Below are 26,887 nucleotides of genomic sequence, written 5' to 3'. Positions count from 1 at the left end.
ATTTTGCAGACTTTATAATATAGATACAATAAAGGACCATTGTCTAAAAAAAAAAAAAAAAAAAAATCTGTGCTATGCATAGCTATGAGTAAGCCAAGCTGATTCTACTTCACGAACATTCTTCTGACCATGAGAAGTACTGTATAGTTGGTGGGATTTGACACTTGGAACTTGGGGTGGAGGGATGAGCGAGGGGATAGAGAAGAAGCAGGGATAAAAAGCAGCTCATTGGGGTGGCAGAAGACTCAGAAAGAACCGAAGGGGTCTAACAGTCATAACAAAGCTCAAGACCACCCCAAATTCTGGAGGTCAAGCCAGAGTGTGGGGCAGAGGCACTCCACGGTGGTCAGAGAAGATCAGTAGAGAGGACTTTAGAGGGGAGGGCATTGGTTGGGGGAGAGAAATGGGTGGTCAAAGACAGACAGGACAGATGGGAGAAATTGAGGCCAGCATCTGATTTCTGGTTATAACTTGAGCTCTGCAAACAGGCTGGAAATCCCTTGAGCTGCGAGAGAGCGCCATGTAACAAGGTACAATCTAATTTGAGATCATTCAATTAATAACTGTGACTGAGGTCAGGGAACAAAACTCTGGGTATTGTGAGTAGTAGTACAGAAACAAGGTTAGGGGGGAAAATGCTGACAGCTGGAATGGTCTTCACTTAACGTTCCCATTGGACAACAGAGAAGCTGTGTGTCATAGAAGAAACAGCAAAGAAATGTGTTTGACACTCTACTAGCTCTATGTCCTGAGGAAAAGGACTCAGATTTTGGGGGGAAGGTGTGTGCTATTATTTTGTCATTTTGTAAGAAAAGGACAGTAATAAGAATTGTTAAGTGCCTTTAAGAGCTGGGAGGGCTAAATAGGTAATGTGCATTAAAAGATTTTGCAAAATTGATCTCTTAAGCATAACAGACACAGGACTGAGATAAGAACAAAAAAATGTAAACATCTGACACAGGAAATGCAAATAGTTAGGATATGAACTATCACTTAGCGGAAGTCTACAGCGCGCAGGTGAAACGCTAGATGCTTTGAAAACGTTCTCATTTACTCTTCGTTAATACCTTGAAACTTGAGTCTTATTAGCTCAATTGTATAGACGAGGCTCAGAGAGGTTAAGCAAATTGCCCGAGATCGTCTCTTAAAAAGATTTCCCCACTAGTGAGCTAAGTAACCAAGTAATAAAACTCTCCTAGAAACAATAGAAAAATAAATGGACAAGATCCTTGAATTTCACACATTTCAAGCATTTCATGGGTCTTACAAAAATTCAGCTGGGGAAACAGAACGGTCTTGACTGCAGCAAAAGGGCAATGAGTAGATTTTAAATCTAATCTGTCCCAGGACTCCAATGCCATAACCTTGGAAACGGTTCTAAGAAAAAAAAATTAAAGTGAATTCTTTTCTTGATGAGATCTCACTTTACAAGTAAAAAAAAAAAAAAGTACTCATTGATGAGTAAACGAGTCAATTTCTATTGCTTTTTGGTGATCTGTTAAGAATAAATAATAAAAGCCCTTGTTTACTTACCCAAAGGAGCCGTGTCCAGCTCCTTGGAGTAAAAAGTGGTATCACTGTCTCAAAACACAATCTAGGTCCCTTAATCCTGCCTCTTTTGATCTCAAAAGGTGGTAACATTCAGTTCGGAGATCACTCATCTGTAAATTGCATCACATTATCTCCGAGTTATTTAAGAAGCAAGCTCTGTTTGGTTTCAGGCATTTGAAGCTGCTAAAGGCAAGAAGAAGGGTTTGCCACATAGTTCCAAAGGTCTTCCTCTTAACGCAGCCGTCAGAGAAAGCAAAATGATCGAACCCATTGGGAACCAGTACATTGTAGCCAGGCCAGTGTATTCTGCAAATGCTTTTGGGGAGGAACATAAGAAGAAACAGAGACATCGTAAGACCTTCCTGGATCATCTCAATGTGTGTTGTAGGTAAGATATTTTCTAAGGTATTGGTATGAGGAATAAGTGAAGCACTTTCTTCTAACTTTCCAAGCTCTCCTTTCTGGCTTTAGCCCATCACCTTCAGGGTCTTCTTATCTTTGGTTTCCAAACCTCCTACTCCCTGCCAGAGCTGGAAAGGGAATCTCTAAAATGAACAGCATCTCAGCTCTCAACACAATCTTTCCATATCCGAGCATCAGAAATGAGGGTAGAGGAAAGTTCTCAACTGAAATGTTGTAAAATCCAAGCTGAGGATGACAGATAAGCTCTACTATGGCTAAAGAAAATCAGCATTTTCCTTAAAAAAAGAAAAGAAAAGAAAATCCTTTGGTAGTGACCGGGGGGGGGGGGCAGTCAATCTGGGTAAGGAGGCGAATGTTAGTGGGAAAGGTGGTGGTTCATTCTTGAATATAGTATCATCTTTACCAATTTTCCACTGCAATTAGGTGCCAAAGTTACAATTGGATATGACTTAACTGAGTGTGGCTTTCAATGTTTTCAGCTGTTCCACACAGAAGGCCAAGAAGATTGCCCTGTCTTTGTTCCCCATAGCATCTTGGTTACCAGCCTACCGGATAAAGGAATGGCTACTCAGTGACATTGTTTCTGGAATCAGCACGGGGCTCGTAGCTGTACTACAAGGTAACTTTTTTTAATTGAGAGGGAATTGATATGTCATAGAATTCATCCTTTCATGTATAAAATTCAGTGTTCTTTGCTATATTCCCAAGGTTGTGCAACCATCACCATGATCTAATTCCAGAACATTTTTACCACCAGCACCATTCCCAAACCCTCCTGTCCGTTAAGAGTCACTTTCCATTACATCCATCCATCTCCCTCGCAATGACTTTCTGTCTCTATTGATTTGCCAATTCTGGGCATTTTTTTTTTTTAAGATTTTATTTATTCATTTGAGACACAGAGACACAGAGAGAGAAAGAGCACGAGCAGTGGGAGAGGCAGAGGGAGAGGAAGAAGCAGACTCCCCGCTGAGCCAGGAGCCCGAAGTGGGGCTCGATCCCAGGACCCTGGGATCATGACCTGAGCCGAAGGCAGATGCCTAACCATCTGAGCCACCCAGGCACCTCCAATTCTGGGCATTTCATATAAAACAGAATCACAGAATATGTGGTGCTTTGTGTCTGGTTTCTTCCACTTGGCATCATGTTTTCAAGGTTCATCCATGTTGTAGCATGGGAGGGTAATTCACCTCTATGCATGATGGCTAATATTCTATGGATGGATAGACCACTTTGTTGATCTGTTCATCTGTTGATGGACATTTGGGTTGTTTTCACTTTGTGGCTATTAGGAGTAATGTTGTTATGAACACTTGTGTATAAGTTCTCATGTGAACCTATGTTTCAGTTCTCTTGGGTATATACCTAGGAGTGTGATTGCTGTCACATGGTAACCCACTAGCAACATATAAGGGTTCAAATTTCTCCATATCCTTGTGAACATTTGTTATTATCTGCCTTCCTTATTTTAGCCATCCTCGTGAGTCTGAAATTATACCTCATTGTGGTTTTGATTTTGATTTCCCTGATGACTAATGATGTTGAACATCTTTTCATGTGCTCACTGGCAATTTGTATATCGTGGAGAAATGAATCTTTTGCACGTTTTAAAATTAGGTTCTTTTTCTTTTTCTTGTTGAGTTGTAAGAGTTCTTTATATATTCTGGATACGAGACCCTTATCCAAGATACGATTTGGAAATCATTTCTCCCATTCTGTGGGTTGTCATTTCACTTTCTTGCCAGTAACTTTTGAAGCACACATTTTTAAATTTTGATGGAGCTCAATTTATCTGTGTTTAATTTGGTTGCTTAGGCTGTAGGTGTCAGTTCTAAGAAACCATTGCCTAATCCAAGCTCATGAAAACTTATACCTATGTTTTCTTCTAAGAGTTTTGTAGTTTTAGCTCCTGCATTTACATCTTCAATCTATTTGAGTTAATAAAGTAACTGATTTTTCAGGTACAAATCTGAAACCCTTGAAGAACTTCAGGAGGACTTTTATGATTCCCCTTGCCTGAAATAAGGACCCTGATGCTTCTGTATTTACAGGTTTAGCATTTGCTCTGCTGGTCACTGTCCCCCCAGGCTATGGATTATATGCAGCCTTTTTCCCAATTCTGGTCTACTTTTTCTTGGGCACTTCTAAACACATATCTGTGGGTAAGTGAATTTGTGGGCTAATTAATGCTCCCATGGCTCTTTCTTTATTAACTCCATTAGCCACACACCATATCAATTCTACATTGTGCATGATCCCAGACAGCAGTCATAGTTCCTTGTAAGAACTGGGGCTGGGGGGTGGGGAAGAAGGGCAGAACAGCTGGTAGTCTTTTTATCCGCTGCATTGTGGTCGAAAGACGCCTGTGCTTTAGGGAGCCTATATTGACTACAGTGCATCCTCTGTTAATTAGGTCCATTTCCGGTTCTGAGCATGATGGTGGGAGCAGTCGTTGTGAAAGTAACCCCATCGAACAGTACAGCTGCTCTGGGAATCTGTAATAGCTCCATGAGTAACAGTTCCTCAACAGACGAGTATAAGTTGATGGTGGCTGCCACGGTCACCGTCCTTTCTGGAATCATTCAGGTGAGCGCTTTCTCATGTCATCGGCCCTCCCCGTGCTGCTTGTCCTCACTGGTACACATCTTTCTGTTCTGTCTCCTTCCCGCCACCCCTTCCTCACTCTTCCCTTGGCTTCCATTCCTCTCTCAGCGGCCATAGGAAAGGAGAAGGGCTACTCCCTCCAACCGGAAGTGGAGGAGCAGATTCACATTGCAAAGATGAGTGAACGCGGGTCTAGAGAGAAGGGAAAATGGGAAGAGGGAGGCACCAGTGGTGAGGAGTGAAATGCTTAATTCAAGTACTAGTGACCCTGGCAGCTTTGGAACTTTCTTCTTTCCAATTCCTCAGGGACTGTAATCTAGCTGCAAGGATTTGGGGTTGAGCACTTTGAACTGTCTGTATCCAAGATTTCAGGAAAGCTGAAGAGGATCACGGAGGGGCTCAAGCCTCCCGCCCAAGCCACACCCCTGACTCTATTGCTGGTGAATAGTGAATAGTGAAAATGGCGTGGATTCAGGATGCTGGCTGAGTTTCTGATTAGTGAAATTATTGGCTAAGACCATTCTTTAAAGAAAGAGAAAGTGAGTTTAAACAAGGACATTAGTGGTGTGCCCAAATGACAGACAAACGGCCGATTCTTTTCTGAATCTAGCACCTTTGCATGTCCGCAGCTCCGGCTGCATTCTGGAGACACGAATGGAAAGGCAACCCAGGGATCCAACGAAGGAGAATCTGTCCATGCACATAACTGCAAAATACCGAGGCTTTGGGGGAATGAACAACTTTGGCCCCCAGTTAAAACTGAGCACTTCTGAGGTTCCGTACACAGTCGTGTACTTCTTACAAAAGTCAAGCAACTTGTTTGAGGGCATATGAATGGTTGCTCATCATGAATGCTGTAGCAGCCAGCAAGCCACTTAAAATTACATGGGAAAATTTATGAGGGCGGATGCTAGATAGGATTTTGCTATGAAAGATATATGGATGAGTCTTCTGAAGATATGGCACCTTAAAAGGGTGGGGGGGAGGAAAAAGCCTGGTACTTATTAGGGTATCCTAGACTTACAAGCTCCACCTTGGGAGTAGGATGGGGTAAGGCGGGAGAGGGAGGAACTGAACCGGAGGTGTTCCGGGAGGCAAGGACACCTGCTTCTTCGTTTGCATACAGGCGGAACCTTTACATTTGGAATCCTTTCCACTGCTGGTTCTCTAGTTGCTGAAGTGCACCTGTAACCTACACTACCAAAGGCCTTTGCCCTTCTCTTTCCAGTTGCTCATGGGGGTCCTGCGTTTCGGATTCGTGGTGATCTATCTATCGGAGTCCCTCATCAGTGGCTTCACCACAGCTGCTGCAGTGCATGTCCTGGTTTCTCAGCTCAAATTCATGCTTCAGCTGAAGGTCCCAGCACACACTGATCCATTTTCAATTTTCAAAGTAAGTGGTCCTTTTGCCTCGAAAATATCAACATACATGAAATTTACTATCCTGTTTCTAGGAGAGGTTTCTTTCCGTGCCTTTGACACGGGGCTTCCCGACAACACCCAAGAAACCAACAGGTTGTGAAATTTAGTCACATTAAGAAAAAAATTAGTGGCCAAGGGAAGAACGCTAAATATCAAACCACATCTACCATCCAGCTAACGTGAACAACACAAATTAAGTACCATGTCTCTGAGATTTGACTCTTAAGTGTTATTTAAAAGAAAAAGAAATCTAAGTTCATTATTAAAGGTTTTAATATTTTATCCCATGATTTAAAAATTTCCTCAAAATCTTCTTTTGAAAGAAATGTGCTGAGTGATAACGTTTCCCTAAGTTTAAAAAGCAAGTCTTGTTCTTTTTAAATGGAGGTTCTTCTGACTCTTTTACGCATCCCTGTTTATAAAGCAAAAGGAAATTAGCCAAGATGTAAATAGGACAGTGTGCATGGTGCTTCTAATTTGGAGTTCTCTCTTTTTGTCTTGCTGAGTCTAGCCAAAGGTTTGCCTGTTTTATTTATCTTTTCCCAAAACCAGCTCTTAGTTCTGCTGATCTTTTTTATTGTCCTTTTAGTCTCAATTTCATGTATTTCCACTCTGATCTTTGTTGTCTCCTTTCTTTTATGAATTTCGGGCTTATTGGTGCTTCTATCAAGACGGTATTCGGGAGCTGAGACAGAGTTTGCTCCATATCGGAACCAAAACTGTCACTCCCATCCAGGGCTAGTCTAGAAGTGGAGTGTTCGAGGAGCAATTTGGGATCCAGTTTGGGCCTGCTTGAGCTCTCCAGATCCCATGGAAAGGGAATCCAGCTGGTCTTAAAAATTAAGATCATGTACAATGCACCATTAGCCAAGAAACGAGTTTCCAAAAGTGACACAGTTAACTAAGAAATGTGAAGGGCCTTAACTTTAAAAAAAAAAAAAAAAAAAAGCCAGGAATTAAGGGGATACATGCTAAGAAAACTATTGGGAAGGAGAGGTTATTCCCTGGATAGAAAATGATGCTGATTATAAAGTAATAACCCATAAGACCTAAGAGCAGAAGAGACCAGTTGTAAAAATGTGAAAAGTATCCAGGGAATTTTGACACCAGCCAAAGAGATTCCCAGCAATAATGCCACAAGCATCCCTCTATCAGTATGGTGCTGATACTGTGCTGACTTACCCTCCTCACATCCCCCATGCTAGTGTCTACAATTACTCATTCATGGTTAACATGAGCAGAACAAGAATCACTCTTCCACCCACGTCAGTCCTTCTTGCCTCAATGTTTTTTTAAGCTGTTTGGAAATAATCGAATATTGCATCCAAATTATATATTGATACAGCACTTGGGAAAGAAACAAAACAAATGAATAAACAAACAAAAAAGCAGAATCGGACCTATAAATACAGAGAAGAAGCCTGATGTTTGCCCGAGGGGTGGGGGGTGGGGGTTTGGGCCAAGTGGGTGCAGGGAGATAGAGTCCAGTTATAGGACGAATATGTCATGGGGATAAAGGCACAGGGTAGGGATATAGTCAATGACATCGTAATAGAGATGCCGAATCACTGCTGTACGCTGGAAACTAACATTGTGTTGTCAACCATACTCAAATTTAAAAAAAAAAGGTCATAAAAAAATTAAAAAGATTCTTAAAAAGGAAGAAAAAATATAGCACTTGGCTGTTTTTCGCTTTTATAATTTTAGGTGCTGAATTCCGTATTCACACAAATAAAGGACACTAATATTGCAGACCTTGTGACCTCCTTGATTATCCTACTGATTGTATTTGTGGTTAAAGAAATAAATCAGCGCTACAAAGCCAAACTTCCAGTGCCCATCCCAATTGAACTCATCATGGTAACTGATCGTCTTACGACTTTCTTTCATAATTCATTAGTCTCCTGTTTTTATGTCAAAAAGCTTCAGGAGGTTTTAGTGGGGCAGATGCCATCTCTGCAGTTTCTGGGTGCCAAATTTCGTATGGTTTTCTCTTCATTCCAAATTAATGACTTCCTTTTGTGATTTGGGGTCCATTCTCTCCGTGTGAGACAGGACTGCGCAGGGAGCAAGGCCTCAGAGAGGCTGGCCGACCCATTAGAGCTGCGGTTCTTCCCTCTGGTGGCTCAGGAGAATTGCCTCAGGACTTTGTTTTAAAAAGTAGCAAAGCCTGGGCTAGAGATTCTGATCTAAGAAGACTGTGAGTGATATCTCATATTTCTAACTTGGGCAATTTGCAACTTTGCAGACTGTGATCGCAACAGGTGTATCCTATGGCTTTGACTTCGAAAACAGGTTTAAGGTGGCTGTGGTTGGGGAGATGAACAGAGGGTAAGTGTGTCTTTTATGCTGGCCTCTCCACGCACTGACTAGAGAGGGAGCAGTGACTCGGGAGGACTGCAAGCAAGCAGTCATCCAGCGCAGAACCCTCCCTCCCTCATGGGAGGATGAGGAAAGCACGCTACTCTCCTTCTAGGAAGGAGCCACAAAGGCTCTGCAGTTCTTAATTATCAGAAAGTCTGTCCTCGTGGAAGAACTCACAAACCAGATGAGCAGGGATTCACACGCAGGGAAAAGTGAAGCAGTCAAAGTAAAAAAAAAAAAAGGCAAATCAAACCTGCTTCTCCTCATAAAAAGGAACCAAATGAAACCAGATTTCCTTGTCCAGAAATTACTATAAACAAAATGCAGTGTTTTGTTGGAGGTGACTAGAGCCAAGTTCTGACAGTTCAAAAGAGACCCAGAAGGAATACCTGAGCCCACTGCTTGAGCAATTCAGATAGGCACACTCTGTCCTTTCTCGTGATCAAATTCAAAACAAGGCCAGAACAACACTGAACGCTGCGGAAGGTTGGGCGGTCCAGTTCATACAAGGACTTGGAAAATGCATTGATTGCATTGCCTTTATTGGATTGAGAAGAGAGATCCAGTTTTGTGCTTTCTTCTCTCTGCCCTCTGACCAGAGCATCAATTTCCTCAATTTGCTTACCAAGGACAGGTTGTGTTCCTGTTTAAAACAAAGACCTCCCTCCCTCCCCATGCTTAAGAGATATTTGAGAATTCCAGGAATCAGCATTTATATGCATTGTTGACTTTAAAATAACCAATTTTTTGAAAAAGCAAATACATGCAAAAATATTTTTATCACCAGATATTCATTTGTTACACTTAATGAATCTCAAGCACCATTTTTCATTTAAAAGATCTTTAAGTAGGAATTAGTCTGAAACTGAAAGGCTATTTCTGGGATTTCTCTCCACCCTGCAGCTTGCAAGTGATTACACTTTATTGAAAAGTCTTAGGAGACATAAACTACCTAGACAGATAGACATAAATAGGTAGATACAAAATTAAAGAGAACCTTGCCAGAAAGGATTTTGGAAGTAAAACATAAACTTGAGATCACTGAGTTACAATCTTCGAGACTTTTCTTTTCTTTTTTTTTAAATTTTTTTTTTAAGATTTTATTTATTTGCGAGAGAGAGAATGAGAGACAGAGAGCATGAGAGGGAGGAGGGTCAGAGGGAGAAGCAGACTCCCTGCTGAGCAGGGAGCCCGATGTGGGACTCGATCCCGGGGCTCCGGGATCATGACCTGAGCCGAAGGCACTTGCTTAACCAACTGAGCCACCCAGGCGCCCCTTTTCGAGACTTTTCTTAGTAAAGAAATCTTGAATGTCAACGGATCTCTCTCCACAGTGTCTGCAGGGCGGGGGAAGGAGTAATTCACATTTATTAATCATTACACTCCACAGAGAGGCAGTGTAGCCTGGTAGACAAGCTCGCCTGTTCTAGAGGCAGAGTGCCTAGGATTTACTTCTGAGTTACCTCTTGATTTGGGGCAAATAACTAAACTCTATGCCTCTGTGTCCTTGGCTCTAAAAATGGGGCTGAAAAAAGTAGCTATCACATTGGATTCTTGTGAGGATTAAGTGCGTCCATATGTGTGACATGCATGCTTAAGTGCCTGTCCTACAATGAGTGTTCCCACTGCTTTATTACTAATTTAGCACCTAAATTAGGTACTAGGCTCTTTATATGCTTTTTCCACTCCAATTTTTTCTGGGTGATGATTGAGTGGGCATTTTATTTTTTTTAAGACTTTATTTATTTATTTGAGAGACATAGCGTGCACTCGCATGCAAGAGAGCATGAGCAGGAGAGAGGGGTAGAGGGAGAGGGAGAAGCAGGCTTCCCGCTGAGCAAGAAGCATGATATGGGGCTCGATCCCAGGACCCTGGGATCATGACCTGAGCCGAAGGCAGACGCTTAACCGACTGAGCTACCCAGGCGCCCTCAGTGGGTATTTTAAATTTCTGATGATCACCAATAGAATATAACAGGAAAATAATGATTATTAATTATCATTAATCTGCTGTTAAGAAGTATGACACCTTGGAAATGATTTTAAGAAGTCACACACACGGGCTGAAGGAAAGTGCTCATTGAAACAGTCAAGGAGACATGGAGGATATATTCAGATTCCAGAGGGATCGTATGATAATAGCTAATAGGCACTTCATACTTTACAGTGTGTAAATAGTATTCATGTTCATTATTTTATGTGACACTCCCCCCTCACAAAAATTATGAAGAAAAAAAAACATGTGTGATTATTCTCCCTTTACAAAGGAGGAAACTGGGCGCCTGGGTGGCTCAGTTGGTTAGGCGACTGCCTTCGGCTCGGGTCGTGATCCTGGAGTCCCGGGATCGAGTCCCGCATCAGGCTCCCTGCTCGGCAGGGAGTCTGCTTCTCCCTCTGACCCTCCCCCTCTCATGCTCTCTCTCTCTCTCTCATTCTCTCTCTCAAATAAATAAATAAAATCTTAAAAAAAAAAAAAAAAAAAAAAAAAAAAACAAAGGAGGAAACTGGCTTGGGGCAGGGAAGCAGAGCCAGGAAATGAATCCCAGTTTTCAGACTGTAAATCTCCATCACACCACTCTGTCTCTGGTATTTAGAGGCTAGGACAAAAGAATACTAGCAGGCTTCTGGTTACTGTGGTATAAAAAGCAAATTTCAATTGTATAGTCAATTTGGGATTTATTTTTGGAAAAACAACATTCCAGGCTAACGTTCTGATTCATGGTAGCTGCAGAATACCTCGTATACCTCACGGTACTTCTTCAAAACTAAGGCTGTAAATGTATGAACACAGATATTCATCAAACATGAACAGCAATTGAGAAAGAGTTGAATGAATCCAATAAACTCACTTCCAATAAGATTTAGGTCAGAAACACATGTTGGCAGGAAGGAAGTGAGCATTTCAGTCAGTGGATGTGGACTCGGAGATACTTGGACCTTTTATAACACAGTTAGCGAATACCATTTGACTGTTCTGAAGTCGTGAGGTACAAACACAGAAGGGTCTTCTCCGAGTTGAACATTTCCCTGACACCGCGTGACTATGAATGCCCTTCCCCGTCAGGGCCACACTTGTCTCCAGCTGTGGAACCCAGGGCAGAGTCCAAGGCCCATCTGTTTGCTAAGGGTTTTTCATGGAAGGTATTGTTATCGATGGAGGGAAGACTTTCTCGCTTCTCTTGTCTTTAATTGTGTTTGCTTAAAGACCTTCATCCATGGTAACTATTGGAGGGATTGTGGATGATGCTTTTCAATCCAGTGTAACAATACAGGTGGGATCTAAGACATTTTGCAGGAAGCTTATAGGGACAGAAGTGTATGTTATAATGCGCTATACTAGCAAAATATCAGATGTGCCACTGTCATGGGACTGGATTTACATTCTGGTATCAAATTCAGGCAACATTGCTTTTCAACAATAAGATAACAGATTCCAAAGTTTGCAGCGGTGCTAAATTCTTGCTGGTCACACTTCAAAGTGAGACCAAACTCAGCCTAGATTGCATTCACTTGTTGGATTTGCCCAACAATTATTGACCACCTGATGTTCACCACGAAGAATGCTCGGTCTTGGTCATAGAACAATGAAGTAGTCACAGTCCCTGCTCTGTGCCTGGGGAGAGAGTTGGGGGGAGGGGGCGGGAGGGGTAAGGAAGGGAGGCATCCAGGGCTGGAGAAGCTCAGAGAATCTCACCTAACCCTGACCTTGTGGTGAGAGAAGACTTTCTGGAAGGAGGGATGGGGATGAGGGGAATAGTTCAGGCAGAAGGAACAGCAAATTAGAAGCTTCCAAGGTGAAAGTACAGATGATGCCTTTGAGAAACAAACAAACAAAAGCTTGGTATGGCTGGAGCATAAATTCTGGGAAATGATAGTGATTGAGCAGGAGTGGGGGTGGGGAAGGGCCTTGCAGGGAATGTGGCTTTTCCTGAGGGCAAGTGAATGCCATTGAAGGTTTATTAGCAGGTTGGTGACATTCAAACTCGCTCCATTTCCTTTTCAGATTTCAGCCCCCCATCGCACCCGACATGCAGATTTTCCAAGAGACCCTCGGGGATAGCTTCGGCATTGCGATCGTTGGCTTTATGGTGGCCTTCTCCGTGGCCAGCGTCTATTCCCTCAAATATGATTATCCGATCGATGGCAATCAGGTAAGTTTACGACCTGTGCTGGGTCTCTTTAGGCAACTTTAAGTAATATTGTGTGGACATCGTACGACCAGTGCCATTTCTGAAAAGGATTCCTCTTTGTTCTCCTGCCAGGAGTTAATAGCCTTGGGATTGAGTAACATATTCACTGGATCATTCAAAGGCTTCGCTGCGAGTACCGCCCTCTCCAGATCCGCGGTTCAGGAGAGCACTGGGGGCAAGACACAGGTAGTTGGGGGTCTTTACTGTGAGGGCCATCCTGGCGTTGGGGCCAGCGACTCCAAGCCGGGGGGGGGGGCGGGTGTGTCGATTTTGCGATGAGTATCTTTTGGTCTTTACAGATCGCTGGGATTCTCTCTGCTATCATCGTGCTGATTGTCATTTTAGCCCTTGGATTTCTTCTGGAGCCACTACAAAAGGTATCACTAGTGTCTCTTTGGGTTCTCTCTCTCTCTCTCTCTCTCTCTGCTTTGGGCGATGATGAATCAACGACCCTGGTTCTTCCACTCTGGAAGTGCAAACTAGACAGGAAAATGAGGGAACTGAAAATTCTCGAGTACCCTTCCTAGCCAATAGTCTGGGGCCAAAAATCTGTATTTTTCCCCCTGGCAGCATTTTATGAATGCTAGGAATGCAAATGCCCCAACTCCCTTATCTGCTCCACTCTCCACATGCTTGTGAGCCCCAAAAATAATTAATGTTTAGACGGAACGACGCCCAGGCGCTTCAGCCTCGACGTGGCTTGACGGACGGAAGTGAAGATTTCCTTAAAGGTTGACGTCATCAGGGCCTCTATCAAGTTCAGAGAGTGGTGCTACCAGCCACACAACCCGTTCTTACAGATCCACCCTGCAGCTCCCAGGGTTTGGGCCAACTTCAAGACCAACACTATCAGATTGCAGCCACACACAGACCTCACACCGTCACCGTCTTGCTCCTTGGCCCATCTCTCCTGAACTGTGATTTTTGAGGGTTTGGGTTCATGCTTTGTTAAACGGCTGCAGCCCCCAGATTAAAGAAATAACAGCAGACCCTGGAAAAGAAAGGATCTCTAGGAAACCGGACAATGGTAAATACCTTGTTCTTTGTGGAGGTGATGTAATTTTGAGATACTCCACGGAGCACTGGCTCTCAAGTTCTGGAGACCTACTTCTAATCCGGGCTCTGCCTCTTTTTCTCTGTGTGCTTTTAAGCAAATTACTTAACCTCTCTGAAACTTACATTTTCCATTTGTAAAAATAGGGAGGGAAACAGTACCCGCCTCACAGAGTTGTTGCGAAAACTAAATGAAATATTGCACATTAAGGACTTAGCCCAGGGCCCGGCATGGAACAAGCACTAAATATATGTAGCCATTAATATTAAGATTATTATTGTATTGTTATTATTCTACGAACATGATACTACACTTCTCACTACAAAGGACATAGAGATAGGACACAAGCCCGCAGTATTTTTTAGTTGATATCTAGGCCTTTTTCCTTGTTGGTTGGTAGCTGGAAAGTGAATCTGGTCCCAGGTTTCTAGACTAACAGTGTGGTCATCCCAAAGAGCCTCACTGACCAAATCTGTCATCAAGCAATGCAGAGTACTCTCTGCCAAGAATATGCATTCTCCATAAGCTAACCTACTGATTTCCAAAGGAATGGCATCGAAGGAATCATGAAGTCACCACCAAAGAAATAGAAGAACGTCTATCTCAGTAAAAATAAGTGCACATGCAACCCCCCTATTAGAGAATTCTGCCCTATCGTTCCTCTTCCCAAGGGTACACTTGGGCTCTACATCGCCCATGCTGAGTTGGAGAACCTTGGGAAGTAATTGCCAGTTAAATCCTATCTCTCTCACGAATAAAGCACACCCGGGGACATTGTCCGTGATCTGAGTCAAAGCCTCTTCGACAAAGGATCCATGTGATGAGTTCTGCTTAGACCATTGTATCTGCAATATCTGTTTGACCGGAATAGCTGGTTTGTTTCTTTTTATCATGTGAACTATGCAAAATAACCCACAATAATAGCTAATGATAAATGTCTCCTGGGTGCTGATTAAGCATTAGCAGTTCTCAGCATTTTTTAAAAGATTTTATTTATTTGAGAGAGAGAGAGAGCAAGAGTGGGAGGCACAGAGGGAGAGGGAGAGAGAGAATCTCAAGCCACTCCCTGTTGAGCGTGGAGTCCGACGCCTGGCTTGATCTGAGGACCCTGAGATCATGCCCTGAGCTGAAACCAAGAGTCGGACGCTTAACCCTACTGCGCCACCCAGGTGCCCCAGTTCTTAGCATTTTATATTTAATCCTTTACATCAACTGCAGTATGGAGATCTGGTTCCTGATAAAATTATCCCCCTTTTCCTTTCTATGGCTCCTCAGTGCTCTGTAATCTTTACTTTTTAAAGGGCTGTCTTGTGTCTATATTGCAATGAAAAATTTTAAAAAACTGTTGCTCCGTGGAATACTGACCAGGTGAGAAAACAATGCCTAATGAAAAGAGAAGGGGTTTGCCTCTTCTGCAAGCAGCACCTGACCTGCTTTACACTCAGGTCCCCCAACAGAGGAGGCGCCGTGTGCAGAGTCCTGTGCACGTCTCACCCAGCCACCACGGCAGGGACATCTTATGTTAGCTATAGTATGTGATCAACACCAGGATAGGGACACTGGAACCGTACTGTCAACTAGATTACAGACTCTACTCAGTTTTCAGCATTTTGTAACTGGCGTTCATTTGTGAACCATTGTTTAACCAGCTAACCATTGCTGAACTGGCAATTTCCTTTTCAATGTCACACTCAGCCCGGAGTCTGCTTGAGATTCTCTCCCTCTGCCCCACCCCCACTCACGTGCATGCACTCTCTCTCAAATAAATAAATAAAACCTTTTTAAAAAAATGGTTGAATGCTGATCATCCTCAAAGGTTTGAATTATGATTCTCGGTACCCCAAGTTCCCCAAGATTTTTTTTTTTAACAAAGAGCAACCCCTTCTCCCCAGCTCCAATAAATAAACACACATTAGACTGTCTCTGATTGGGAAAAATTTATTTCAGGCATCAGTCTTAAGATCTGCCTGTCTCTGTCCCAAGGTACAGGCCAGTAAGTGCTTTCCTCTACCCATAGCCTGGCACTGTCACTGCGGTGGGGAAAAAGTCATGCCTGGGAACGGGTCAGAGTCCCAGGTCTGGTGTGTCTTGCACGGCACTATACACTGGGAAAGGGTGTGTTCTGGGCTAGGCTTTGAGGCCCTTTAAAGGACACACTTATCTACAACCTTCACCTTTGCTTCTGTATGACTTATTTGATTATCTTTAAGTACATCTGCTGTTTATGTTTTTTGCAGTCTGTCCTGGCGGCTTTAGCACTTGGGAACTTGAAGGGAATGCTGATGCAGTTCACAGAGATACGAAGACTCTGGCGAAAGGATAAGTATGATTGTGTGAGTAGAGGGAGTGATATTTGAGAGACAGAGAAATCAGGACAACATGCTAATGCTGATGTGAAATGCACATTCATATTATAAACCAAGTGAAATTTGGTTTCTATATTATCTATTCAAATAATCTGAGTTTATTTCATTTGCTATTTTTTTAAAAGATTTATTTATTTGTTTGAGAGAGAGCGCATGTGCTCATGTGCACGTCGGGGGAGGGGCAAAGGGAGAGGGAGAGAATCTCGGTGGACTCGCGCTGAGTGGGGATCCCGACTGGGGGCACCATCTCATGACCATGATGTCCCCGTTTGGAGTGGGGACCAAGAGTCTGAGGCTTAACCAATGGTGCCACCCAGGCGCCCCTTTATTTGCTATTTTTAAACTGCATACTCTAATGATCCTTCTCTGGGATTTGAATTTAAAAAAAGGAGCCACTTGCAAGTAGGCGATGCTCCATGAAACACTAGTAGGATATGGTTGCTTCTGTTCTTCATTACATCAGATGTTTGTTTCCAGAGAATCTGTGAAGAGTTTAAATTCTGAACATTCCTTTTGGAAATAGCCTATAAAGGAGCCCCTTGCTCTTGACATGCCCTGCTATGAGACGCAGAGTCCATAATTTTACCAGGATCAAAGTCTAGGGCATAAAAACGTTGTTAACATATCCTATGGTACTTAACAAGCATAAAGCAATCAGCTATACTTGGTTTACTTTTGTTCCTGGTAGATAATTGTTGGGGATTTTAACACCCTTTTGACATGCTAAAATCCTGGTACAGATAGTAGCCATTTATTAAATCAGCAGACCACCAGAAAAAAAAAATCAGTAGAAGCCCTGCTGATTAATTTGCTGATTTTAACCAACAACTGCTGGCTCTGCGGTTTTAACTGTGCCAGATAGACTCAATTATTTCCTTAACTGGGTCAGGGATGGGATTAGAAATGAACACACTCTTGGGGCGCCTAGGTGGCTCAGTTGGTTAAGCGTCTGCCTTTGTCTCAGGTCATGATCCCAGGGTCCTAGGAGTCAGCCCTGCGTCGGACTCTGCTCAGTGGGGAGTCTGCTTCTCCCTCTGCCTGCCGTTCCCTGCTTGTCCTCTCTCTCTCTCTCAAATAAATAAATAAAAATCTTTAATTAAAAAAAAAAGAAATGACCTCTCGAGGCAGGTCCCTTGTCCTGTACACTTCCAACCTCTGCTTTGGCTCTAGAAGTTCATGCTTTCTCAAAGCTCTGGACCTAAGACACTGCAGTTGAGTCAGAGTAAATTGTTGTGCATGTGTCGCCCTCTTTTTACAGCTAATTTGGATCATGACCTTCATCTTTGCCATTGTCCTGGGACTCGGTTTAGGCCTTGCTGCTAGCGTGGCGTTTCAGCTCCTGACCATTGTATTCAGGACCCAATTGTGAGTGTGCATCGTGCTGTGCATCCTTGCAGACTTGGACATGCCTGTGGGAGGGGGTAAAACTTGTCACTGATTAAGGGGAAAGTAGTTTAGTTGACAGGCATGCATATCTATCGAGACTGGCTGGTCTGTTCTTCTCACGTTGCCCCCTCAAGGCCTGAAGGGCCATAGACATGCCCTGACCTCAGAGCATCCCCAGCCCAGGTCTCACCAGCTACTGGTCTGTTCCCTGCTTTGCCACCAATTCAGAGAAATCATATAAACTGCAGAGTCTGTTTGCCCAGCCGGAAACTGGGAGCATTAGCCTCTGAGCAGGTGTCATGTCTTTGCCATAGACTTGCCAGACACGGAAATGGGTTCCAGAGAAGATTGTGGGATTCTCCATGTCTAGTGGAGGGCTGTTCCTTTTTACGGGTTGCTAGATTGTACTCCCATCTAAAAACAGGGGGCTGGACTAGAGAACTTCTCAAAGGCCCCTGTCATCTGAAAAGTCCACAAAAACTAGTTGGCATTCCTGATTCTTAACATCCAGTCCAAATATCTTCCTGATTCTTAAATCTCTGCCATATAATGTCACCACCATGTGGTCACTCAGCCTATATTGGATGACATGGTGTGATGGAGAAATAGGCTTCTTGGTTGCTCAGGAGTTCTAGAACAGAAGGTGGGGTGGTTAAAGTTAATCCCTGGCTGATGGAATACATTTATGTTGAAATGTTCCTGCCCTCTCTGATTCCATTAAGTTTTCGTTCATTTATCAGGGACCCATCAATCATAGAGACAGACTGAGTGGTTGTAGGCAACACACGGTGCTTCTCCATGCCCTCGTCTGTACAACTGGGTCACTGAATCGATTTCACTGAATAACTGTGATATTTGGAACCCAAACAGCAAAAGCATATGGGAGCACTTTGTAAGATGGAAGGTGGTAAATGGGAGGCGCTGTTCTAGGCTGTTCTAGGAGGGGTGGAAGTATAGGTAAAACGAGGTGTTTGCCCTCCAGGGTGTCTAATGGCATGATGATTCCCCAGCCCTTTATATTTTGAAAGTGAGCCTGCTCATAGTCCTGATATGCTAGGGGAAGTCAGTGTTAGCCTTAAGGACCTAACAAACACGCACGAGTGATTCACTTGGTGTCGATTTTTCCCTACAGTCCAAAATGCAGCACTCTGGCTAACGTCGGAAGGAGCAACATCTACAAGAATAAGAAAGATTACTTGGATGTAAGGAAGATCCGTTTTTTACTTTGACTTGCTGAAAGATATTAATATGAGTCCAGTGGGCTCATCTCATACTACTTCTCTGCCCTACAGATGCATGAGCCGGAAGGGGTGAAAATCTTCAGGTGTCCAGCCCCCATCTACTTTGCAAACATTCAGTTCTTTAAACAGAAACTTATCGATGCTGTAAGGTTTGAAGTTGTTATTTTTGGGGGGGGGGTAATTCCACTGAATATCTAGGAATGAAATGTTTGCTCTGTAACCAGAGGGTGATTGATTTCACATATGTTGAAGCTGGATTGTGTTCGTGTTTTTCTGTCCCGTGTTCTAGAGCAGGCGAAACTACCTGGTAAGGGGTCTATTAATATGTTGGGAAATAAGGCCCTTTGGATGAGGTTCAATACAGACTAATTTTTTTTTAAAGATTTTATTTATTTATTTGACGGAGAGAGCGAGAGATCACAAGCAGGGGGAGCAGCAGAGGGAGAGGGAGGAGCAGACTCTCCGCTGAACAGGGAGCCCGATGTGGGGCTCGATCCTAGGACCCTGGGATCATGACCTGAGCCAAAGGCAGACGCTTAACCAACTGAGTCACCCAGGCGCCCCCAGAGTCACCTTTTATCAAATCCTGCTGTGGAGTGAAAGGACTTACCACAAGATTTGGGGCTGCTGGGTTTTTAGCAGAGGGTATCCTACAGATTTGCTTTGGGCGTCAATTTCAGAAACAACAAGAGAGTACTTACTATTTGACTCTCATTGAATATATTCAGGATAGCAAGTGAATATTTGGAATATGATTGACAATGAATAAATATAACATTAATGAGTATTTAACACCAAATGACAGCTGAGTGTCCCTGATGGACTGAAGAGAAGATGACAAAGAAGCAGTTTTTAAGGTCAAGAAACAAAAGCTCAGCACTTATTCTCGAATTTGCCTTTTGGTCTGCCCTGTCCTTTGCATACCCATCCTGCCTTCAACCCTATTATTCTTAGTTTGGCATGCATCAGATATTTTTCTACCCAGCTATTTTTTTTCAAAAATGGTATTATATTGCTTATATGGCTTTACATACTGTGCTTTTCACTTAATCTAGTATCTTCCATCTAACTACATTTTTTTTTTGTCAAGGATTTTTTTTCATTATTACATAATGTGATTCTCCTTACTTATGACTCTGGAACAAAATATTTTGCCACAGCAAGACCACATTTGTTTTGAAAAGGAGAAAATGAAGGTTGCCATCTGGTCTAATACTAAAATTATAAACCAAAATCATGTAATAATAGATACTATAAAATACAATCATATAAAGTTTAGTAGAATGAAAATGATATAGAAGCAGAGTACTAATTAAATGCCACCATATCCAACAAGTAGAAAGTAAATAAAGTCCCCTCAGAGTTGCACAGGCCAAAAACACACACTGATTTAAGGAGAGTTTAGGCCCATTGATGGGTAATTTACAGACGAACCCTGGGTGGCACAGAGGTTTTTGAATGTTGGTAAGAGCACACAGGCTGAGCAGACCAAAGCTGTTGACACAAAGCCATCGCTGCCATTGTTTGAACCACTTCTACATTTTATTACACATACCTTTATCATGTGCCCCGAGCCCGGCCCATCCCACTTAAAGTTATTAGAATTCTGCTGTAGAATACTCAACAGCATCATTTTCCGCATTCTTGTAAGATAGCAATGGATTTTTCAGGTTGGCTTCAATCCACTACAAATTCTACGCAAGCGCAACAAAGCTTTGAAAAAAATCCGGAAGCTGCAGAAGAAAGGCCTGTTGCAAGTGACACCTGTAAGTTCCTTTCTTTCTTTCTTTCTTTTTTTAATGGGAAAAAGTATGTTTTTATTTTTAACCACAAGTGAGTTATTTCAATATGCACTAATTCCTGGAACCAACAAAACCTTTTTTTTTTTTTAAAGATTTATTTATTTATTTATTTGAGAGAGCGAGAATGAGAGAGAGAGCACATGAGAGGGGGGAGGGTCAGAGGGAGAAGCAGGCTCCCCGCTGAGCAGGGAGCCCGATGCGGGACTCGATCCCAGGACTGAACTGAAGGCAGATGCTTAACCAACTGCGCCACCCAGGTGCCCCTGGAACCAACAAAACCTTAGCCTGGCGTGGACTGTGTATACGTCTGACAATTTCTATGACCAAATTATAGCATTTTTGGCAAAAAACCTCTAGGCCTCCTTAGTTTTTCCTAAGGGCCTCTTTAGTCCTGTGAGACTGATTATTTCCTGGGCATGAAACCAGTGAATTTCTTGACCACATTTCTGGGTATTATAGCTAAAAGCGTATAAAATGTAGTTCCAGGTGTTGGTTCCATTCTTTTAAGTGAAATGCCAGATAAACAAGGTACATCATATGTCAGTTAATGTTGTTTTTTTTAAATGGCATCTTTAAAATTTTTGTTTTCCTGGGAAAATGTTGATTCTCCAAAGAAAAGGGCTTGACCTAACTTTGAATCTGTGCTTCAGACACTCACTGGTTATTTTTGACATATGCACTATTTCTCTTGGTCAGAGTTATCATGCATATTTATTGTCTTCTCTTGCAGAAAGGATTTATATATACCAGTGATGGCTTTAAAGATTCCAACGACGAGATGGACAACAACGAGATAGAAGAACTGGATCAGCCGATCAACACCACCGACCTGCCCTTCCAGATAGACTGGAACACCGATTTTCCTCTCAACATTAGTGTCCCCAAAATCAGCCTGCATAGCCTTATTCTTGACTTTTCAGCAGTGTCGTTTCTTGACATTTCTTCAATGAGGGGGCTCAAAACGGTAATTACTTTCTTTCTTAATGAACACAACCAATCAGTGGCCAAAGGAAAAAAGTTATATTTGTGGAAAGATGCTCCTTTAGATCATACACACTTAAGTAGAAGTAAATCGTAATCTTAGGATATTCCATGCAGACAGTGGGAATGGGGGGGGATGTGTTCAGTGAGCTCTTTAAAAGAGCATTTCCCAGGAGGCTGGCTTCTAATTTTGAAGACAACCACACCCATATTTCTAATGTATGCTGAACTTGCCACTACACAACTATGCCCACACTCCTACCAAATTCCAGTCCTGCAGGACCTTCAGATCCTTGTGGGCACTGTATCTAAATTGTCCTGAAATACTGAATATTTGGGAAGGTCTTGGACAAAAGTGGAATAGTGGATCCTTTTGTTTTGTCTTTATCTATTATAAGCTGATGAAATTTCAGTTGGCTGTATAAAATCTGTTCTCCAGGCCCCATCACCGCCCCCTGCCAAAAAAGTAGCTATGTGAAAGAATCAATATCACGTGTGATTTAAAAATAGGACTAAAATCTTCAGGTTGTACTCTGTTTTCTTTCCATGGTTCTGTCAGCATTTCTAAAATAAATTGGTTTCCAACAGAGATGCAGAAAGAGACGTAAAGAAAATTTAAGAAATTCCACATTTACCCCTCTTTTTCTGGGGTTTTCACAGGTATCTTCCTACATAAGAACTGAGCTAAGATAAGATCTATTAAATATGGGTGAACTGGATACAAAATTAGAAAATCGAATCAATTTCGTTTCCTTCAGACTTTTTAAAAAATCTTAACATCACAGAACTCTCAAAACTGCTTGCTTTTTCTTTTCTTTCTCTGTTTTTGCATTTGTTTTAGCTTTGGAGAAAAAACTACACACACACACACATACATACACACACACACAATTTGGTCTTGGTCCCAGCAGTATAGCACAAAGGACAGGGACTTTGCCTTATGTTTCTTTAAAGCCCTTATTCTTAGTTCAGTGCCTATTAGAGGTTCGGTGTTTATTGAAGATGACAATGGTTTTAATGATCATCTAAAATAATCCATAGTATAAGCTGCTCTTCTTACCTTATATGACCTCACTCACATCACTACTGGTATTTATTCTTAGCCTAGGACCTGGAAAACAAATCAAGATTCAGTGGTGTTAATACAGCCAGTCACTGTGGATAGGAATAAGGAACAAATTTATAAGCCACAGGGTTTTGGTTTTTTCTATTTCTATGTGGCTAGAAAGCTCAGGTCAAGGTCATCCCATGAAGGAAATGGTTTTCAAATTAAATCAGAACCCATCTTGTGAGTGGAAACAGATTTCCCATCATACTTCCCACAGGAATGATCATTTTTAACTTCTCTCTGAAGAGGAGCGTTCTTTCCTTTGGATTTATTTCCTATTGTCACAGAGCCTCTTGTTAGCTTTAGTGTCTCTTTACACTGTTATCTCTTTTCAAAATGTAAAAGGTTCTCTAAGCAACACAACACCCATAAGGCATAATTATGACCATTTTCTTTATGTTTCTGACAAGTAAAACTGTTCCCTAAGGAAGATCTACTTTCTTTTTAACAGATTCTGCAAGAATTTATCAGGATCAACGTAGATGTGTATATTGTTGGAAGTGATGGTAAGTTGTTTTTATGTTCTGACAATCACTTCAGGCTCACGGCCAACTCTCAATGTAGACGGCCTCTCCAAAGTCTAGGTCTTGTTTATGATCACCAAGAAGGTGCCAAACCAATAGAAATCCCTAAGGAAATAGCATCTTTATGTTTTAGTTGTATTGATGTGTAATTAAATTAACTTTACAATTTGAAACCTAATTTTCATAAGCAGCAAAAGAGTGAATATGCAACCATTTTTAACTCTGATCTTCCTGAAAAGGTAGGCTTGTTTTCTCTCTTCCTCACCTCCCTAGATTCCTCAGCCCATAATACAGTATCTTAGGGGAAAGCATTTTAGGGAGAGGGGACAGGTGCACATTTCCTGAGGGAGGCATGAAATTGGCATCTTTGGTTTTTCCTCTCCACTGGCTCCTCCCCGTAAAATCTACAGACATATTCTAGTTTGGAGGCTTCCTTATCATTAAAACTATTCTGTTGATCTCAGTAACCCTTTAATCTGCTAAACAATTGTAATCCTTCCCCATCATCTCAGATCTTTTTGAAAGTGTCCCATCCTACTGCCTCTGCTGCCCAGCATCCCTCTCTTAGTCTTTAAGATCATCACCTTCCTTCCCATCGCACGCCACCCACCTCCATCCTGGGTTCTGGTGACCACCGGGCGCTCCTCTCTCCTCCTCCATCCCTCACGACTAAGTCTGGTCAGTATTGAAAGCTTGCCTGTGACCAGGGGGTGTGTCTCCATATCCATGCTTTTGTACCTTCTCTTCTTCCATCTTTCTCCAAACCCTCCTCAGGAGTTCTTTTAATATGATCTGCTTGGCCAGGTTTTCCCAGACACCCATCAAGAGGAAGCCATCTTTCCTTTCTCTGAATTTCCATAGCACATGATCTGTACCTCTCTTACTCATTCAGCAAAAACGAGGACCTACTATGTGCTGGCCATTATTTTAAGAGCTAAGAAAACATGAAAGAAAAAAAAATTGGATTGCTTCTTGCCTTTATTCTTCTACGGCACTTTTCCTTTCATTACTGTAGGTATATAGGCATGTTCTATTTTCCTTGAGGGTGAGTTTCATACGTCTAATTTATCTCTTGATCCTTCATATTACTCAGCCAGGCTCTGCACACGGTACCCATGAGATCTGTACAAGCAAGTGTGGTTAGTGCCTACAAGAAGGGGGTTCCACAAAGATAACTGGCGGGGTCATGTGGGGTGCCGAGGAAGGTGTTTTCTGAAAGCACATGGCAGCTTTAGGAAAATGTACTACAGTAAGTAACTGGTAAATAATAGGTCCAGCAATCCAGAACCGGAGCATATCACTGGTCTATGAGCATATGTCCTATTTTGGCAGAATCCCAATTTTGTATAAGCCACATTTGCTGCTCTAATCATTAGCCAGGGAGATTAACTCACTAGGCTCTTGCCTAAAGGAAAATGGATCGGTTTTCTTCTGAGAAGTACTAAAAGTTTTCCTCATCTGAATCTTTTCCTTCTTTCTTTTTACATTAGGGCAGGAAATGTGTTCTTTTATTAGAAAGATATCCTTTTGTTCCAGAAAACACCAAACTAATGGTACACTGGTATCGTACCATTGCGATCCCCGAATACCGGACCAAACATCAGTGAACTGCACATTTGCAAATGGAAATGCAAATCTCCAGTCTCAAGAAGAAACCTTCAGCGAAACAATTAATTCTTCCTGTTACCCTTTCTTTGCCTCTCTTCAGATGATTTCATTGAGAAGCTTGCACAGTGTGAATTTTTTGATGATGAAGTCAAGGACTCAATCTTTTTCTTAACAATCCACGATGCTGTCTTGCACATTTGGATGAAGAAGGACTACAATGCTTCAAAGTTTATTCCCAGTCAGGTACCAGCTCTTTAGTGACTTTCACATTTATATAAAAACCATCTGTGCTTAAATTCTCCTTTCTTTTTCAACATTTAAAAAAAATATATTCCTAATCCATGATTCCATTCTGGTTTTCTCAGGAAAAAGAAATGAAATTTGATTTTACCATAAATACAAATGGAGGATTACGTAATCGGGAATGTCAGGTAAGATTCTTCAACACGTTTAGGTTTATCTAGACATCACAACAAAAAACTGAAAAGCAGTGAGGCCTCTTCCAGCATGCTGCAGAAAGTCCAGCCCTTGTTTGAGCCTCTGGGCCTCTTCCCTAGAAAATGAAAGCAATGCCAGTTTTCATAGGGACTTTGAGGGAAAATAAACTCAGACCAGTACAAAAAAAGGATAGAAAATAGTGATACTAGGTCTCTATTAATGCAATATTGAGCATATATGTAGAGAGATCTCTTTATGTTTTCAAAGTATTACAACCAACATCTTATTCTACTTTTAGTAATCCATGAGGTGGAGAAGGTATGGCTATTTCCACTTACAGATGAATTAGTGATGGCAGTGAGAAGTTAATACACACTTCCTGCCTCCCAGGAGCAAGGGAAAGTCCCCAGCACAGAGCCTAGCCCAGCAATGAAAGTGAAGTTCCTCTCCTTCCTTACCAGAAAGATTTGCCAAGTTCATTTAACTGGATAGTTCTATTTCATTTTAGAACATTCATTTCTAGAATATTCAGTCCTTTAAGGGAATGCCTCCAGTTTGGGAAAAGCAGAATCACAAATCAAATTGGGTATCTGCTATAGGTCAGGTACATGGTAGGTGCATTACATTCATGATCTCATCCTTACAACAATATGCAAAGAAGATATCTTCTTTTCATAAATGAGGAAATTAGAAAGGGCTCAGAGAGCTTAACTAATTTACTTAAGGTCACACACCAAAGTGACAGCAACAGGATTTGAAGCAAGATCTGTCTGATGCCAAGCCCTGGGCTCTATTCACTATGCTACAGTGGCTCTATCCTTTGGTGAAAGACTAATGGAATTAGGGATCCTGAGAAAGAATCTAATGATTGCCTTTAAGTATGGGAGGTGGCTAATGGTATTTCTGTTATTTGAAGAAAGGTTTAAGAAGAAAAGAAAAAAGAGATTTAGATTAGAAATGAAGAAGTATATAGCATAAGATAACCCTAAGCCCTTATTAAAAGTTATGCCAAATAGGAAAAGTTCAATGAAAAAGCCATTCCAGAAGTTAGCTAGGCCTGAGTGGGCACACATTCTCAAAAAACACCAGTCATGTTTCCAGCCAGACATGTTTCCCACGGCTGGATTCTAGAGAAACCCACAGGGGGCACCTTGCCTGAGGCCCTATAAGGACAGCATTACTAGAAATCCTCTCCCCAGCCGTTGGTTTCAGAACTGTCACCAAGTTGGAAAGGATAAAGTGTAGAACCAGAACTTATACCTAATGTGTCAAATCAAAGCTTCAGAACCAACCGTCTAACAGAATGTAGTCAGGACCATCCTGTACCTGTTTCCCCATATTAAGACAAAAAAAATGAACAACAACAAAAATGTGACGCCAACTCCTCACTACATGACTTAGAGGAAGATACATCAGGCCACCAGGGGTGATTCACGTAAAGGCTGAAGGTGCCCGGGCAGCACACAGAGCCGCTCGGAGCTTGCGTGGCCTCTGGCACAGTTGTGAAGGGGTGTATTGCTCCAACCACTGTAGTGTCATTTTGATTAAGTTAAATTAGGCCTTTGAAAGATACACTTACATCACAACATGGTATCACATGGGTCTATGTTAACCAAGTAGCAGTGGAAGGTATGTGATCATTAAAATTCAAGACGAAAAATTTGTGGATGACTCTGGTAAATTCTAGGTATAATTTTAACAAGATGGACCACATTTGCTCTTTTTAACTACAAGAAAGGATTATTGAAAGGGACAGTACTTAACAAATCTTTTAAGACAAGAACTTTCTATCTTCTTCCAGGTACCAGTTGAAACAAAATTCTAA

At 42.1% G+C, this 26,887-nt stretch overlaps 1 protein-coding gene across 1 annotated transcript; it reads left to right on the top strand.

Annotated features, from left to right (window-relative positions):
• Positions 1-1,808: 1,808 nt before the first annotated feature.
• On the top strand, positions 1,809-26,887 carry SLC26A3 (solute carrier family 26 member 3). The gene is made up of 20 exons (XM_032401291.1): positions 1,809-1,939; positions 2,454-2,593; positions 4,026-4,136; positions 4,388-4,560; positions 5,807-5,971; positions 7,708-7,860; positions 8,249-8,331; positions 12,368-12,515; positions 12,627-12,740; positions 12,854-12,931; positions 15,846-15,941; positions 17,233-17,339; positions 18,493-18,562; positions 18,653-18,745; positions 20,272-20,367; positions 21,134-21,367; positions 22,944-22,998; positions 24,725-24,867; positions 24,990-25,055; positions 26,864-26,887. The coding sequence occupies exons 1-20, from the start codon at positions 1,809-1,811 to the stop codon at positions 26,885-26,887; spliced, it is 2,280 nt and encodes a 759-aa protein (XP_032257182.1).

This window comes from Phoca vitulina, unplaced genomic scaffold, assembly GCF_004348235.1.
Source record: "Phoca vitulina isolate PV1807 unplaced genomic scaffold, GSC_HSeal_1.0 scaffold4, whole genome shotgun sequence".
Lineage (NCBI taxonomy): Eukaryota > Metazoa > Chordata > Mammalia > Carnivora > Phocidae > Phoca > Phoca vitulina.
This window is presented reverse-complemented; position numbering and strand designations above follow the sequence as displayed.

Coding starts and splice junctions, on each gene's coding strand:
- SLC26A3 (XM_032401291.1), top strand. CDS start 1,809: ATGATCGAACCCATTGGGAACCAGTACATTGTAGCCAGGCCAGTGTAT. Junction 4,137..4,387: donor TTCTAAACACATATCTGTGG/GTAAGTGAATTT, acceptor TCTGTTAATTAG/GTCCATTTCCGGTTCTGAGC. Junction 25,056..26,863: donor TACGTAATCGGGAATGTCAG/GTAAGATTCTTC, acceptor ATCTTCTTCCAG/GTACCAGTTGAAACAAAATT.